At 43.9% G+C, this 16263-nt stretch overlaps 1 protein-coding gene across 3 annotated transcripts in view; it reads right to left on the reverse strand.

The window, feature by feature from the left end:
* Nucleotides 1–16263, reverse strand: part of ME3 (malic enzyme 3) — a 150710-nt gene that overhangs the window by 36420 nt on the left and 98027 nt on the right. For all 3 annotated transcript variants that reach the window (XM_084842543.1, XM_084842546.1, XM_084842545.1), the window contains one exon: nt 9039–9200. In XM_084842543.1, coding sequence (XP_084698669.1) covers nt 9039–9200 — 162 coding nt within the window. The remainder of the gene's footprint in view (nt 1–9038; nt 9201–16263) is intronic.

Consider the following 16263-nt stretch of genomic DNA (forward strand, 5'->3'; position numbering starts at 1 on the left):
GATGTCTGATGGTTATCTCAATTTCAAGCAGTTAACCTTAAATAAGACCCACTCTGTAGTTCACTTGGTTTCTGTGCAATTAAAAGACTCCCCTGGAGAACAAAGCAAACACAAATACCTTTTGCAGTGTGAGGTCTACACTTAACTCAGGGTTCCAGCATAACAACGGTGTTGTTCAGACTTTACTATCTCCATTCCCTGCTATGTGTGGTGACAGCAGGAATATAACAACCACCTTATTGGATCAGACCAAAATTGGATCACATGGGAGGGATTTTTAATTACCACAGAATAGGTCTCTGAAATAAAATCAATTGTTAAAAAGGCCTTAAGGTGATCTTTGCTTTCGAGATCTGTTAACACAGGGGTTGGCAACTTGTGGCCCTCCTAATGTTTTGACCTACAACTCCCAGGATCCCTCACCATTGGCTAGGGCTTATGGGAGTTGTAGGTCAAAACATCTGGAAGGCCCACCTCTATGTTAACATAATGGCAAAAAATACCCAGATGTTTTAAGAACATAAGAAGGCATCAGAGGAGAGCAACGAAGATGATCAGGGGACTGCAAACAAAGCCCTATCAGGAGAGACTGAAAGAACTGGGCCTCTTTAGCCTTGAGAAGACTGAAGGGAGATATGATAGCGCTCTTCAGGTACTTGAAAGGTTGTCACAGAGAGGAAGGACAGGACCTCTTCTCTATCGTCCCAGAGTGCAAGACACAGAATAATCGGCTCAAGTTACAGGAAGCCAGATTCCGTCTGAACATCAGGAAAACCTTCCTGACTGTTAGAGCAATACGACAATGGAACCAATTGCCTGGGGAGGTGGTGGGCTCTCCCACACTGGAGGCATTCGAGACGAGGCTGGACAGCCATCTGTCAGGGATGCTTTTACTTGGATTCCTGCACTGAGCAAGGGGTTGGACTCGATGGTCTTCTAGGCCCCTTCCAACCCTACTATTCTATGATTCTAAGAAGAGACATGCTGGATGAGATCAAAGGGCTATCTAGACCAGCATTCTGTTCACACATTGACTTTTCAAGGGCTGAGGTATTTAGGCCTTGTCTTGCAGCTCCAAACCACACTGGGGGATCATATTGTTGGTTGAAAGGTGATTGTCCATACCAGCCATCATGCCAAATGCAAATCGGAAGGTCCAGCCTGACTAGTGACTCATAGGAATCAGGTGCTGGTTTAGCCTGGTGGGAATCAGGATCCTGCATCAAGCAATGGAAACAGAAGCAGGTGTGTTGACTGGCGGGATGACTAACTGGCCCTGGTGACTAAGTGGAGAGGAATTCTGTTTTTATCCTGCAAGGAATCGGTAGCTGGATTAGCCAAATGAAAGATGAGGGATGTGAGGGCATCCCATCAAGTGACCTATTGTTTCCCAGCACTATGTGGTTGGCACGCAGACTGTCTCACCTCGTTTTTCTCTGTTGTTTTTCAGAGCTGCCGGCACACAGCTGTGTTCCTTCACCAGGAAACATAAAAGGGGATTCCCTGGACTGTGACTCACGTTCCTCTCCACTGTTCCATAATGGGAAAGGAAAAATTCTACAGCGATATTTTCTGCATAGGCAATGTACAAGGGAGAGCCAGCTGTCTCCTACCTCAGTGGTAGAAAACAAGGACAAGACCCCAAAACTGCATCAGCACGCTGTAGGACCACAATTAGGGCAGCCTATGGTTTGGGGTTTTGCTGCCTGAGGCAAATTAAAATTTTGCTGTACCTTATGTATTGTCCTATGATCAGTAACATAACAATAGCACATATTAAATTATCAATACTTAACCAGAATAGGGTTTTTTTCATGTTCAGTTTAAATGCCTGTCACTTCCTTAATTTTATGTCAAATGTGTCTAGGCCAGGGGTGGGCAACTTCAGGGGGTCTGGGCGCTATTTCCGACCCTCCTGCGGGCTGCTCTCTGTGGAGTGCCCACACAAAAACCACACAGTTTTGCCACCTGAATTCAGTGGCAAACTGCCATGGTGTTCTACAAAGCTCAAATTTAGTTCATTCTGAAACAAAATTTTAGCCTTTCAGCATTGCATAGCACTAAAGCATTTTTAAAAAAGACAATTTGGAGGCTGCATGCAGCCTCCAGGTTGCCCACCCCAGTCTAGGCCCTCAAATAGCCAGGGTGAATGAAAAGACACTGGATGGTGGCCCCTGGGATGCAGGCAACATTGTCTAGCTGATGAGCTGTTCTTGCCTCCACAGATGTAGGCAATCTCTCTCTGTCTGTCTGTCTTGTTCTCACTGGGACAGCTGCCTCTGGAATTTCGGCACTCTAGGCAGTTGTCTAGGTGGCCTCTATTACAGTGCCAGCTTTGACCATCGTAATAGTCAGGTAGGATATCAGGAGGAACTTTCTCAAGTTTGAAGCCATATGGCTGTGGTATGGACTTTTCTGCAGAGAAAGTTTTGAGAAAAACATTTGATTGCACTGGTTTTGGCAGATTTAGGGCACAATCCTATGCATGTTTAGACAGAAAAATGTCCTACAACTCCCAGCATTCCCCAGCTAGCATTTTCAGACTGTGACTAAATACAAATTTTGTGAGCTCAGCATCAAGCCATTTCTCTCTCCCCCACCTTCCACTCCCTGCTTTGCTTAACATCCAGCCTGATAAAGAGTTCTGGAAAACTCAAAAGCTTGATCAGTATTTTGAGACACTTGGGCCTTAATAATAATCCTACCATAGATTTTGGAATATTTCTTATGGACCAACATGGCTGCCTTTGCTTCTTATGTGTGTCTTGTAACTCAGACATTTTTCATTTGTTTAAGGTGAGCGGGATTTCCTGCGTACTCGCTGACTTTTTCTGCGGAAATAGCTTTGGACTCTGCTGTTAATCTGCCCCTCTGCTCTCTCTGCTCCTCCCTGTCATCACTGTAGCAGCACCTGAACAGCACCTACCATCTCAGTGCATCACAGAAAGCTGGAGAACCATTCAAAAATGGGAATATACAATCTAATCATGGCAATTCACTGCTTAGATCTACAAATCTGAGGAGTGCCCTTATTTATTCTTCAGGGTTATACCCAGCTCTGCCTTGTAAAACTCAAAACAGGCACAGGAATATGTTGGTTCCCTTGCAGTTATCGAAGGGAAGTAACTTCTCTTTCTGTCCGGCCAGGATCTTTCCAACTCGCTTTATCACACTGAAGGACGGAGTTGACCCCTCAACTCTTGCTGACAGGATAGCTATCTCAGTTTCCAGTCAGCAGAACGGGAGGGTGTCCAGCATCTATCTGCTCTCACAATAGCTGTTGAAATGTTGACATGGGGCCCCCTGTGGTCTCTCATCCAGGCACCAATCAGGTCCACACAACAGAGGTTGATAAAATGATGTATGGCATGGAGAAAGTGCATGGAAAAAGTGTTCCTCCCTCTCTCATAACACTACAACCAATGCCATGAGAGTGATTGGCACTAGATTCAGGATGGACGAAAGAAAATGCTTAATCATAAAATGCATCATTAATTTGCAGAATTTGCTGCCACAGGATGTGTGGATGGCCATAAACGTAGTTAGCTTTAAGGGGGGATTTGATACACTTATGGAGATGAAGCTTTCAATGGCTCTTAGTCATGATGGCTATCTACTACCTCTGGGATGAGAGGCAACATGCCTCTGGATACCAGTTGCTGGGGAACAGCAGCGGGAGATGGCTCTTGCCCTCGTGTGCTGTTTGTGGGCTTCCCACAGACATCTGGTTGGCTGCCGTGGGAAACAGGAAGCTGAAGCAGATGGACCCATGGACCTCTCCAGCAGGGTTCTTCTTATGTCTTTTAAGGTTTCCTGATTTTATTCTATGCTGCTTTCTGATGGTTGTTTTAGTCTACTTACTTGTGGTACTTTGTTTCTATGAATCTTTTGTAAGCTGCCTTGCACATTTTTATAATGGAAAGGCAGGCTATAAATGTCTTCAAACAAATGAACATTATGAATAGGCATCATTTGTAAAAAAAATGTTCTTAAGTTGATTACCACTACTACTGCTGCTACTACTACTACTATTTATTCTGTCCAATAATCAATATTCTCCCTCTAAAATCTTTCAGCAGAGGCTCTTTATTATTTATTGATTTGGTTTGCGCCCTGCCTTTCCACACGAAAATGGTGCTCAAGGTGATTAAGTATCATAGGAATTTTTAAAATATAAACTAAAAATTAGGTTATCACAATAATAAAACAAATATTAAAAACACGATTAAAAAACACAATAATAAAAGAATAAAACCAGCACCCAATCCAACAGACTGGCTTGAATGTCAGAGGTCTGTCTGAATAACAATGTCTTTGCCTGCTGGCGGAAGGATAGCACAGAGGAAGTCAACCTAGCTTCCCTCGGCAGGGAGTTCCACAGCCTCGGAGCAGCCACCGAGAAGGCCCTGTCTTGTGTCACCATCAAGTGTGCCTCCAAGAGCAGCATTACTGAGAGAAGGGCCTCCCTTGAAGACCTTAAAACTTGGGCAGGCTTGTATGGGAGAAAGGGGACTTTCAGGTAGCCTGGTCCCAAGCTGTATAGAGCTTTCTAGTCAAAACCAGCATTCTGAATTGTGCCAATGGCCATCTGATTGGGAATGTTAGAAGTTGCAGTCCAACACATCTGGAAGGCACCAGGTTGGGGAAGACTGGGCCAGACTATTAGACTAAGTACAGGGAGAACCATATGCAAATCCTGACTCAGTCGATAAACTCCCTGGGTGACATTAGGCCTGGCACTTTTTCTCAGTCTAACCACCTTTACAGGCTTGGCTTGAGGATAAATGGAGGGTTTTTTTCTTGGTGTAGAGGAACCATACATGCTATCCTGAGCTCCTTGGGAAAAGAGTGAGATATAAATGTAGTAAATAATTTATTGAAATGGGATGACCTTCCAAGTAACATTGTCCAGGATTGCAATCTTGATCTCATGCATGGAGCATCACTCAATCTTGCTTTGTCACTCCACATTTTAGATAATAACCTGCCAGTTTTTAAAAAAAGCTGCTTTGCCTTGTTTGTGTTGTGTGTTTTTTAAAGAGCATTTTGCTGACTAAACTCAACCACATCAATTAATCATGAGGTATGTACTGGCCAAAAACAAACAAACAAAAAATCTTTGCAGATGTCCCTTCTGGCATGGGCTAAAACTGCTGGACTGTATCCCCTTGGAGTCATAAGGCAGAAAACCGCTAACAGATGCAATCCTCTCATATTATTATCCTAAGCATTAGAGTGAGCAATCTGACAAAACACTGAAATTAATTAGACTCTAAACACCCACAGGGGGATTCTCCGTTTGCTGAAATACAATCTTCTCCAAACAGGCACGGGGATGTGTTGGTTTCCTGTGAAATCTGTATCTGCCTGGCCAGGATCTTTTAAACTCGGCTGATGGTGCTGAAAGATGGAGCTGACATTTACAACTTCCACTGCCAGGAAAGGCATTCATTTTCGAGCAGTGGAACAGTAGGGTATCCAGCATTTCTCAGCTCTCACAATACCTGCTGAAACCAAGTGCTTGCCACCAAGAGTTCCCAGTTGTGTTACAACTGGCACTTGTGTCTGTGGGTTAGGCTGACCATATTTCCTTGAGACAAAAACGGGATATTTGGATGACAAAAACGGGATGGGGTTATGTAATATTCCGTATTCATGAAAAAGTAAGACGATAAGAAAAGTCTTATTACATGAACATATTGAGCTAACAATTATTCTTCAGTGACAGAACTCATACAAAAATTTAGGTAGACGTAGAGGGGGACTGTATTTCACCACGATTGCGCCATGAATATTTCTCCGATGAAGTAATCTTATGCAGCAAGACTCCAAAAAATCATAAATATTCACCAAAAAAAAAAAAAAAGGAATGAACACCCTGACTGCTATCACAAGCCGGTATATGCTAATGTCCCACCGGAGAGTTCCGCTGTAATAAAAAAATTGCTAACAGCCTGTTGAACCGAAATATGAGTCTGAAAAGTCTGAATCAAACTGAATGTAGGGCAGAAAGAATCTCTATGGGTGGAATGATGGTAGAAATAACAGTAAGACTCACCCTCCTGGCTCCCACACGCTGAATGGGGCTTAGCGACCGCCTCTTGAATTCCCCGCCACTGCAGACAAGCAAGGGGGTGGCGTCTGATCGTCACTAGCTCAAGAAGCCTGGCCCGGACTGGATAAAGTAAATGGAACTTCCTCTTTCGTCACACTAGTAGTTTTACTGCATGCATTGATTAGCATAGAGCCTTATGATAAATGCGTTCAGTTTTTTTTACAAAAAATTAAAAACGGGACAAAATTGAAATTTATATTAAAACGACGGGACAGTCGGGAAATATGAAAAAAACGGTACTGTCCCGTTTAAAAAGGTACGTATGGTCAGCCTACTGTGGGTGGATTCAGACAACCATCCAAACTTCTCAAGTGTCTCAGAGATTGTCATAGATTTCAATCTTGTTGAAGCTGGCCCTGGTTGCTGACATGTCTTAAATATTAAGACATTTAGGGTGCAATCCTAAGTGTCTTAAAGTTGTAGGACTTTCTTCTGTCCAAACCTGCATAGGATTGCACCCTTAGACTGCAATCCCTTACTTGGGATTGGTCCAATTAGAACTCTGTGGGGTTTACCTATGAGTAGACATGCACAGCAGCCATGCACAGCATGACACAGGTATTGGGGTTGTTTGCACAATCACAGAGGGGGAAATAAGCCACTTCTGCATGTGCTGATCACGTGCCAGGGGGATTTGCATCATTACTGTTGGTGGTGGCAAGGGAGGCTTGTTGGCATGGCAAACAAGCCACCCCAGAAGCTACGACAGCCCATGGGTTCTGGGTGGCTTGTTAACCACGGCAACCAGCCACCCTTGCTGGGTTCGCACAACAGGGCAAGCCATGCCAGTGAGGGATTAAGCAAATTGTTCAAACCCGGTCACTGTCTGTGATGTGCACATTTTATCATGCCTCTTGAGAGGTCTTGCTGGTTTCTGTAGTCCTCCGAGGAATTTGCAAGATCTGAGGGCTTTCCAAGGGCATTTTTGGAATGAAATGTAAATGGCCCAGTTTGCATGGCACGGCAACCCAGGGGTTTTTTAAATTTTGGGTTACTGTGAATGAACCAGAGCGCTAGTGCAGTGGTTAGAGTGTTAGACCGAGACTCGAGAGATCTGGGTTCTAGTCCCCATTTGGCTATGAAGCTCACTGGGTGACTCTGCGCCAGTCACTGACTCTGTCAGTGCAGAGTCAGTGACTGCGCAATTATTGCATGTGCATTATTATTGTTTTGAATTAAGAAATTAAAATATGTTAATTGGTCCTGTACAAGGCCTTTGCTGTGAGTCCCTTTAGAGACTCACAGTCTCTAAATAGTCTTTATATATACAGATACACAGTCTTTATATATACCTCGACTTCAGCAAAGCTTTCGACAAAGTGCCCCATGATATCCCGATGAGCAAACTAGCTCAAAGTGGGCTAGATGAAACAACGATCCAGTGGATCCACAGTTGGCTACAGAATCGGACTCAAAGAGTGCTTATCAATGGGACCTTCTCAAACTGGGGAGAGGTAACGAGTGGGGTACCACAGGGCTCAGTCCTGGGCCCAGTGCTCTTCAACATTTTTATTAATGACTTGGAGGAGGAGGTCAGGGAATGCTGATCACATTTGCAAATGACACAAAATTGGGCGGGATAACTAATACTTGGGAAGACAGAAACAAAATTCAAAGTGATCTGGATAGACTGGAGCGCTGGGCAGAAAACAACAGAATGACATTTAATAGGGATAAATGCCAAGTTCTGCACCTAGGAAAACAAAACCAAATGCACAGTTACAAGATGGGGGATACGTGGCTCAACAACACTACAAGCGAGAAAGATCTTGGAATTGTTGTCGATCACAAGCTGAATATGAGCCAACCATGTGATGTGGCTGCAAAAAAGGCAAATGCTCTTTTGGAGCATAGCTTCCAAATCCTGGGAAGTACTAGTTCCCCTCTATTCAGCACTGGTTAGGCCTCTTCTGGAGTACTGTGTCCAGTTCTGGGCACCACACTTTAAGAAGGATGCAGACAAACTGGAGAGGGTTCAGAGGAGGGCAACAAAGATGATCAGGGGACTGGAAACAAAGCCCTATGAAGAGAGACTGAAAGAACTGGGCATGTTTAGCCTTGAGAAGAGAAGACTGAGGGGAGATATGATAGCACTCTTCAAGTACTTGAAAGGTTGTCACAGAGAGGAAGGCCAGGATCTCTTCTTGATCATCCCAGAGTGCAGGACATGGAATAATGGGCTCAAGTTACAGTAAGCCAGATTCCGGCTGAACATCAGGAAAAACTTCCTGACTGTTAGAGCAATACAACAATGGAACCAATTACCTAGGGAGGTGGTGGGCTCTCCCACACTGGAGGCGTTCAAGACGAGGCTGGACAGCCATCTGTCAGGGATGCTCTGACTTGGATTCCTGCATTGAGCAGGGGGTTGGACTCGATGGCCTTGTAGGCCCCTTCCAATCCTACTATTCTATGATTCTATGACCCTGAAGAAACGTGTTACACTAGCAGTGGGTCCCACTAGCGCATACACAATGTTGGATACTGCCCATGGTGTTTTATTACAACCACTGTCAAATTAAAGATGCAATCCTATGCATGTTTAGACAGAAAGAAGTCATGCAGCTCCCAGCATGCCCCAGCCAGCATGGCTGGCTGTGGAATGCTGGGAGTTGTAGGACTTTTTTCTGTCTAAACATCCACAGGATTGCAACGTTATTGTAGCATCAGTTTTCGTGGACTACAGTCCACTTCATCAGATGCACCAAGTGTTGTAATCTGCTGGCTGGTATATAATGTTTCATGCATTTAATAGAGTGGACTCTAGTCCAGAAAACTTTCTACAATAAATATATTAGTCTTTAAGATGCCACAATTTTTTTGCTGCAATAGACTTAACATGGGTTGCTGGAATGGTAAGTGAACATCATCCACAACTTTGAGGTTACAAACAGTATTAAAAGAAAACAAGCAACAACCTTACCTCATTGTCTGTGCCAACATCTAGAAGGACAGGTAGGCATTGCTGGGGGTGAACTCCACCACAAGCAGTGTACAGAGCAAGCTTCCCTACTGGAATTCCCATGCCGTAGCTTCCTAGATCTCCCAGACCTAGAATTCTCTCTCCGTCTGTCACCACAACAGCCTGCAAATGAAGAGGGGGTGGAGGGGTCTGCTATTGGAAGAAGCATTTGATTTGCAAAAAAACTTCATTAAACAGGGTGAAGGTAGACATAACATCTGTAGAGCAGTGGGACCATTTTGGAAGCACCTTCACCACTTTCATAAGCAAACATACTTTTTATTCTCTAAGGTCTGGTCCTGAAAGACTCAATGAATTTGTGTTTTGCCCTTCCTCCAAACAGATCAGGGTTGCAAGTGATAAGGGAGGAGGAGCAGTCTGAATGGGTAGGTGGACTGGACATTGAAGAAGGTGAAGATGGAAACACAACAATAGGGTTTTTTCTGGAGGCAGGTTGAAAGAGAGAATTGCTGCTCATGATGTGTCCCTTTATGCCACTTTTCCCTCTGATAAACAGGTTTGAAGGGTTTTGGTTCAAAAGCCTACTTCACCAGCAGCAGGAATGGTACAAAATAAATAGGTTGTGTATACTATGGGAAGTGATGCCTCTCTCAATCCAGACTGAAGTCCCTTTAAATTTATTGTCTGACACCAGCCCGACCAGATTTTTTAATAAAGTAAATAAGGAAATAGGTGGATAGGAAATCATCAAAGCATGGAAAAAGCACTGGGAAGATGAATTCTAAAATCCAAGAGGGGCATTCTGCATGCCCTTTAAATGCAGAAAGGAACAAGAAGCAATTGTGATTTCAGGGATGCAATTTTATTTGCTTATGCTCGTACATCTGGCTGGCAGCTTTAGAAATGAGTTACTACAGCCTTTGTCATCCACAGGAAGGGCAAAATACATTTTAAAAGAGCTTTAATCCTGTTTTTCTTTTAAAGTGGTATAATTTAACTCTTATCCTTCAGCTACTGGGACAAGTTCCAGTTACAATTCGGTACCCGGTACAGCCTGCGGCAGAAAATCAAAATCAAAATCTGGAGCGTAGTTAACAAAAGGAGAATTGTGGGTGTTGTTGTTTTTTTAAGTCCCTTTTCTTTACTATGGTAGTGAGCAGCTTGTCGTTCTTGATATGCTTAGCCAGGAGAGAGGTCTCAATGTTAAATTATGCTGCAAGAGCTGATGCTAGTTCAGGGCTTAATCAACCAGGGCAGTTTCCTGCACAGCCCCGTTTCAGTCAACAAGAGCTGCCAAAGAGCATGGTAGTTCTGTACCAGCCTTCCAAACGTATTGGTCTACAACCCCCATCATAACGAGAAAGCATGCTGGGGAGCATGGGAGTTGTAGTCCAAAACATCTGGCGGGTATCAGATTGGGGGAAACTATTCTTTGCCCGCCAACATTCACCCTTGTGTATTTGCAACACTGTTATACCAACGGTCACTGTCTCCACTCCACCCCTGTCCTCTCCCTATGATACAATGTTGAAAGGTCTTCTCTGACTGTCGTATGCATTTACTCTGCAGTCGTCACACAGGAAGTTCCAGGTCAGCCTAATTGTCCTTCTAGCCCAGTACTGTCTACTGTGATCAACAGTGGCTCTCCAGGGTCTCAGGCAGAGGAAGGGTCTTTCCCATCACCTGCAGGGATGTGCAAACCAGCGGAACGCAAGCTTGCCAACGTGCTCCAAGTTCCATCTCAAAGCTCATTCCGACTTAAGTCCAAATCAGATTGCAAATTTTGCTTTTTCGCATGAAAATCCACACGTATTGTCATGCATGCTTCTCCAAATGTACGCATCAGCTGTGCGCATCTTTGAAACATACACATTCTTCTCCCATTGATTAAAGTGTGTTTGTACACATTTTTCAAAAGTATGGACTTTTTCATGCTCGTTTTTCAAATGCATGCATGCTAGCAAATGCAACTTTTTTGGTCTGCGAATCACATGACAAGCTCGGAAATGTACAGACTTTGACCAACCGCAGGTCTTCAGTCTGGAAGATGCAAACTGGGCAAATCCTGATCGAAAACTAACTGAAACTCATTTCTCATACGGCCCTAATCACCTGTTGCTATCTAGTCTTTTTCCTAACTGGAGACACTTGGGAATGAACTTGGGACTGTTTACATGCAAAGCATGTGCTGTACCAATGAACTATGGTCCTTCCCCAAAGCCTGTCCTGTCCTGATTTAAAAGCAAAGAGGATGTCTGTTCCTTTGGCTAGAAAAGCTTATTCGTCTTACGAGTACCTTATCAAAAGTTCAGAATGAACCTCACCAGTCATAGCTTGTGACATGGCAGGCTGTGCATCCCATGGTGCTTTAGTGTTCACGGGTGGGACTTTACATGCATGCACACTAGAGATAAAATGTATCTGTTGTATGCTGACAAACATGTACACAACGTTAATAAAAGAATAATAAACATTATTTAACAAATCCTTATAAAATAATAAAATTACAAATGAATCTCAGTGTCTTTTGTTTTAGGAAGCCATCAGAAAGCAGTGGATGAAGGATCCCTTTAATCTGAGCGTCCAGCAGAAACACTTTATCTGTATTGCACATGCATGTGAAGTCCCACCCATGAACGCTAAGGCACCATGGGATACGCAGCCTGCCATTTCACATGCTGTGACTGGTGAGGTTCATTCTGAACTTTTGATACGGTACTCTAAACTGGAGCCATTACCAAGTTTCCTAAACTTCGTTGAACAATCCCCTAATAGGGGGAGGTGTGTTTTTTTTTTTTTACAATACCTCAAGTTGGAGATTTAAAAAAAAAGTTTGGCAGGTATCAATAAAAGCAATTAGCTCTCACCTTATATGCAGGATAAGACTCCTGTTCAGACATCTCAACAGTAATGACAGTGTGGTGTAGTGGTTAGAGCAGCCTCCCCTCCTCAACCTTCTGCCCTCCAGATGTTATGGACTACATCTCCCAGCACTCCTGACCATTGGCCATGCTGACTGGGGCTGATGGGAGCTGAAGTCCAAAACATCCAGAGAGCATCAGGTTGGAGAAGGCTGGGTTAGGGTATCAGACTAGGACTGAGAGTTGTTGTTGTTGTTGTTCAGTCGTTCAGTCGTGTCCGACTCTTCGTGACCCCACGGACCATAGCACTCCAGGCCTTCCTGTCCTGCACTCTCTCCCGGCATGTGCTCAAGTTCATATTCATTGCATCGGTGAGGACTGAGAGACCCAGGTTCAAGTCCCCACTCAGCCATGAAGCTCACTGGGTGGCACTGGGTCAGCCACCATCTTTTAGTGTTGCTTAAAGGTAAAATGGGAGTGGGGAATGGGGAACCATGTATGGAACCTCAAGCTCCTTAGAGGAAAGGTGAAATATAAATGTCACAAGAGGGACCTGCAACAAAATGCTGCGGTACAGAGTGCTCCTGTTCATGGTACATTCCATCCATAGCCTCTTCTAGGTTATTCCATTCCCCCCCCCCAGTTCCCTGTTCTTTCCCCCTCCAATAGTCAGACAGCATCCCGTGGGCCCTGAGCATGCTTATTTCGTACTGTCCAAACCAATGCACAGACTGAAATGCAGTTATCCTTCAGCTTTTGTACTTCTCCAGATTTTGTGATGCAGCTCTCCCCTCCAACAATGTGTACACAAATGTGTATATTAGGAGAAAGTGCACACAAAAATGTGTGTGTTAGTGAAAATAGCATACAAAAATGTATTTGCTAGGCATAATTGCATACAAAATTGCGTATATTAGGAGAAATCCACACAAAACCCTGTAGGAATTTTTGTGCAGACCTGACAGATACACCTATCCTTAGTTGCGCCTACCAGGATTTCACTAGTTTCAGTGCTTAATTTTAAAAGACTGGTGCTGATGTTTAAGACTGCCTCTACTTCATTCCCCTTCTCCTGTTGTATCCCTTGAATCATTTTCCTAGTTTGGAAGCCCCTTGGGACAGGAACTTTTCCTCTCATTCTTTGTAAACAGCCATGTACACAGATGGCAAGTTCCTCATGTCTAGCATTTAGTTAGATTTATTTACCTATCATCCTGATGTCACTGTGATGTGAGTCTCTCCACCATGCCAGCCAATGATGTAGAGCAAGGGCTAGAGAAATATACATTGTGGGAAAATGGGACATGGGGTATGCTGAACTAGACATTGAAGGGGGTGGGGAGAACTGTTTTTGGCAGCAGCCTGTGTAATTTGTTGTCCCTCTTTCTCCCTAAAGAACATATAAAGCACATGCACACACTCACTCTTTCCCTGACTTGTATGCATATCAAGGAAAAAATGCACAAGAACAGGAGATCACAGATGATTTTGACCAATTTACCTGCTTGAGGGAGTGGGCGGAGGGACTGAGAAAGGCTGTGCTTTCTTAGGAACAGAATAACAGACATCAAGAGGAATGTTTTCCCCCTAGTTCAGAAGGAATTTGTTTCAAAATATTCTTAACATATTTCAAATGATGAAAGGGAGAAATCATAGGAGGGTTTAAACTTATCCCATATGGCTTGCATTTTTTTGTTTGTTTCTTGTGGAAGGCAAATAGGCGTTGCTGTTCAGTCTAAAGCAACAAGCGTCACCGAGGGATTCAACCATTTCCTTCTTTTCCAGGTCTGTCAGTCGTTTTTAATGGAGGAGATAAATTATGCAAAAACGTACCTAAGGCTAATCATTTGTGGCATGGGCGTGGGTGGAGGAAAGCTATTGTCTTTGCTCAAAAGAGAGAGTGTGCGCCTGTGTGTATATTTGTGGTTTGGATGGTTTGGATTTGCTGGCTGACTCTGGTGCGCATCTGTGTCCCATTGGCCTTATTAAACTCATTGCAGATCCAATGCAGTGCTTGCTCGTCGGAAGTTTCCTGATTGCGCCTAATCAGGGGGAGTTCAGTCAGGGGACATTCTTGGGGCGAAAGTCCATTCAAAGCTGAAAGCCAGACCCCAAATGAGCTTAAACAGGCACCTTTTGTAGCAGTGAAACCTTGATTAAAGGAGAATGGGATATATTCACTTTGTAACAAATGCATGTATCCCATTTGCTTTTGGAATTCTCTCTCTCTGGTTGCCGATCTTGTAAATTTGAACTGAGTATTGCTCAGAGAAAAGTAAAGGTAATGTTGGGGCTATCGACTGAGTCAAGACTTTTGAGCTGATTAACCATTTGTCATTTAGCCAGTTAATTAACTCGACTGAAATAAATGCTGCTATTACCAAAAACTTCCATTCAGGTGCCTTTTTGACATATTGTAGGAAATGTGTGGTAATTTACTATCTCATAAGCAAAAATTATCACTTGTTAGAAGGAAAGGCTAAACTTAATTACATCCATTACCGTATTATAGTAACACACTGGAAGCAGGAAATAATAGACTCCAAAAATGACTCAACTGGCACCACGACCAATTAAAATTAGCCCATAGCAATTAATGAATTACAGCTTTATCTGATTAATCTACTATCCAAAATTTGCAATCCTAATTTATGGAGTTCTTGCTTTCCATCTCAGCCATCCTACTCTTAACCTCTATCCAGTGCCTGGACATGGGAACATGATGCCATGGTTTGTACAAGGATGACACCAAGCACCATTCCAAAATTGGTGTGCGGTGGCCTGGCATTACTCCTTTTTCTTGATTGGTAGGAATCAGAAGCACAGAGTTTGGGATTCTTGGCTCTAAAATATCCCATAAGTCCTCTTTTTCTTCTGATGTGTCCCTATTGGACTTGAGCCTGACTTGTACGCAACAGCAACAGAGATCTGCAAGCCACTTCTTGAAAGTGGACACTCGTGGATTGAATTCCACATGGGAAACTGCTGGTCTGAATCAGCTCCTTCCCGCAGTTGTGGTGACAATTTTAAACACTCCATCACAACCTCATGAGAAAAAAGATGGGTTACCCTGGTATGGTTGAAAACTGTGTGGGGAGCCACTTCACACAAGCCACTTTCTACATGGAATGCCAGCCATGCAGTTCTGTTTTCCATGTGGCTTCCATGCAGTTATTGTAAGATACCAGGCCCTAGTTACAGCCATAGGGGCCCAAACCATTTTGCGCGTGACCTAGACCTGGCCTCTGGCCAGCGGCAGGAGATTAGTTCTGTCCACACAAGCCCTGTACTCATGCCATCCCCTCCCTCTTTTCCACGTCTGCTCTGCCTAGTTACTTATTTCCTGACTTGTTGCAAACCATAGTTTGCCAGTTCAGATGTAACAGCAAACTATGGGTTGTGGAAAACCAGGAATTAACTAATTGAGCAGAGTGTGCAATGGAAGGAGGGAGTCTATGGGTCTGAGGCTCAATCATGTAATACCAAACTATGATTTGCCGTTAGATGTGAACTGATTCACTGGTGCTTCTCCCTCTGCTCTCCTCCTCCGGGGCAGCTGAAGGAGGAGACCAGAAGCTTTTGCTACCATTTTCAACTAACAGCAGTTTCTCATTATGTCCAAATCAGGAACTGTGATTAGGGTTAACTATATTTTACTGGAAAAAATGAGGATCATTAACCATGGTTTGAAGTTGGCTGATTTCAAGAAAACATAGTTAACACTAACTACAGTTTGTCCAGATTCAGACATAACAAGAAACTGAGGTTTGTTGAAAATGAAAGCAAACACTTCAGATCTCCTCCTTGTGGCCATGAGAGCGGAGGTGGAGCGCCCCAGCTCAAGGATTCTGAAAATGCAGCCATTGTGTCTGATCCAAATGACGCATGAAACTGCAACTTCATGTAAAGCTAACCTGACACCCTATCTCTGTTGCAAAGTTCTCACAGAAGGGCAGGAGGTGGAGTGCTTAACTGTTCTTTGGCGAAATGGTCTTCCCCGAAACATCCTCCATGTCTGCTTCCCCCCACAAAGTTCCAGAATGGAGGTGGAACAATGATGGTGGTGTAGGACCTCTTGGGAGGGTGTTTAAGGAGAGAATCAGCTGGCAGGGGAAGGGTTAAGCACTCCCCCCCCCACCTATTCTCTGTTCCAAAGAGCCCCCTCCTGAGAGCATTCTGCAAAAGAATTAGCTTTTAGGCTAATGTACATGTAGCTGAAGCGTAAGGTATAGTTTGGCTTTTTGTCCCTGTTTTTCTCTACTGCCTGTTATCTCAGAATTGCTGCCTGAATCTTATTCTCTTGCAACGGGGTACTGTGTCCAGTTCTGGGCACCACACTCTAAGAAGGATGCAGACAAACTGGA

The sequence above is a fragment of the Heloderma suspectum genome, chromosome 3 (genome assembly GCF_057233095.1).
Source record: "Heloderma suspectum isolate Gila_16-S chromosome 3, 16-S_ref, whole genome shotgun sequence".
NCBI lineage: Eukaryota > Metazoa > Chordata > Lepidosauria > Squamata > Helodermatidae > Heloderma > Heloderma suspectum.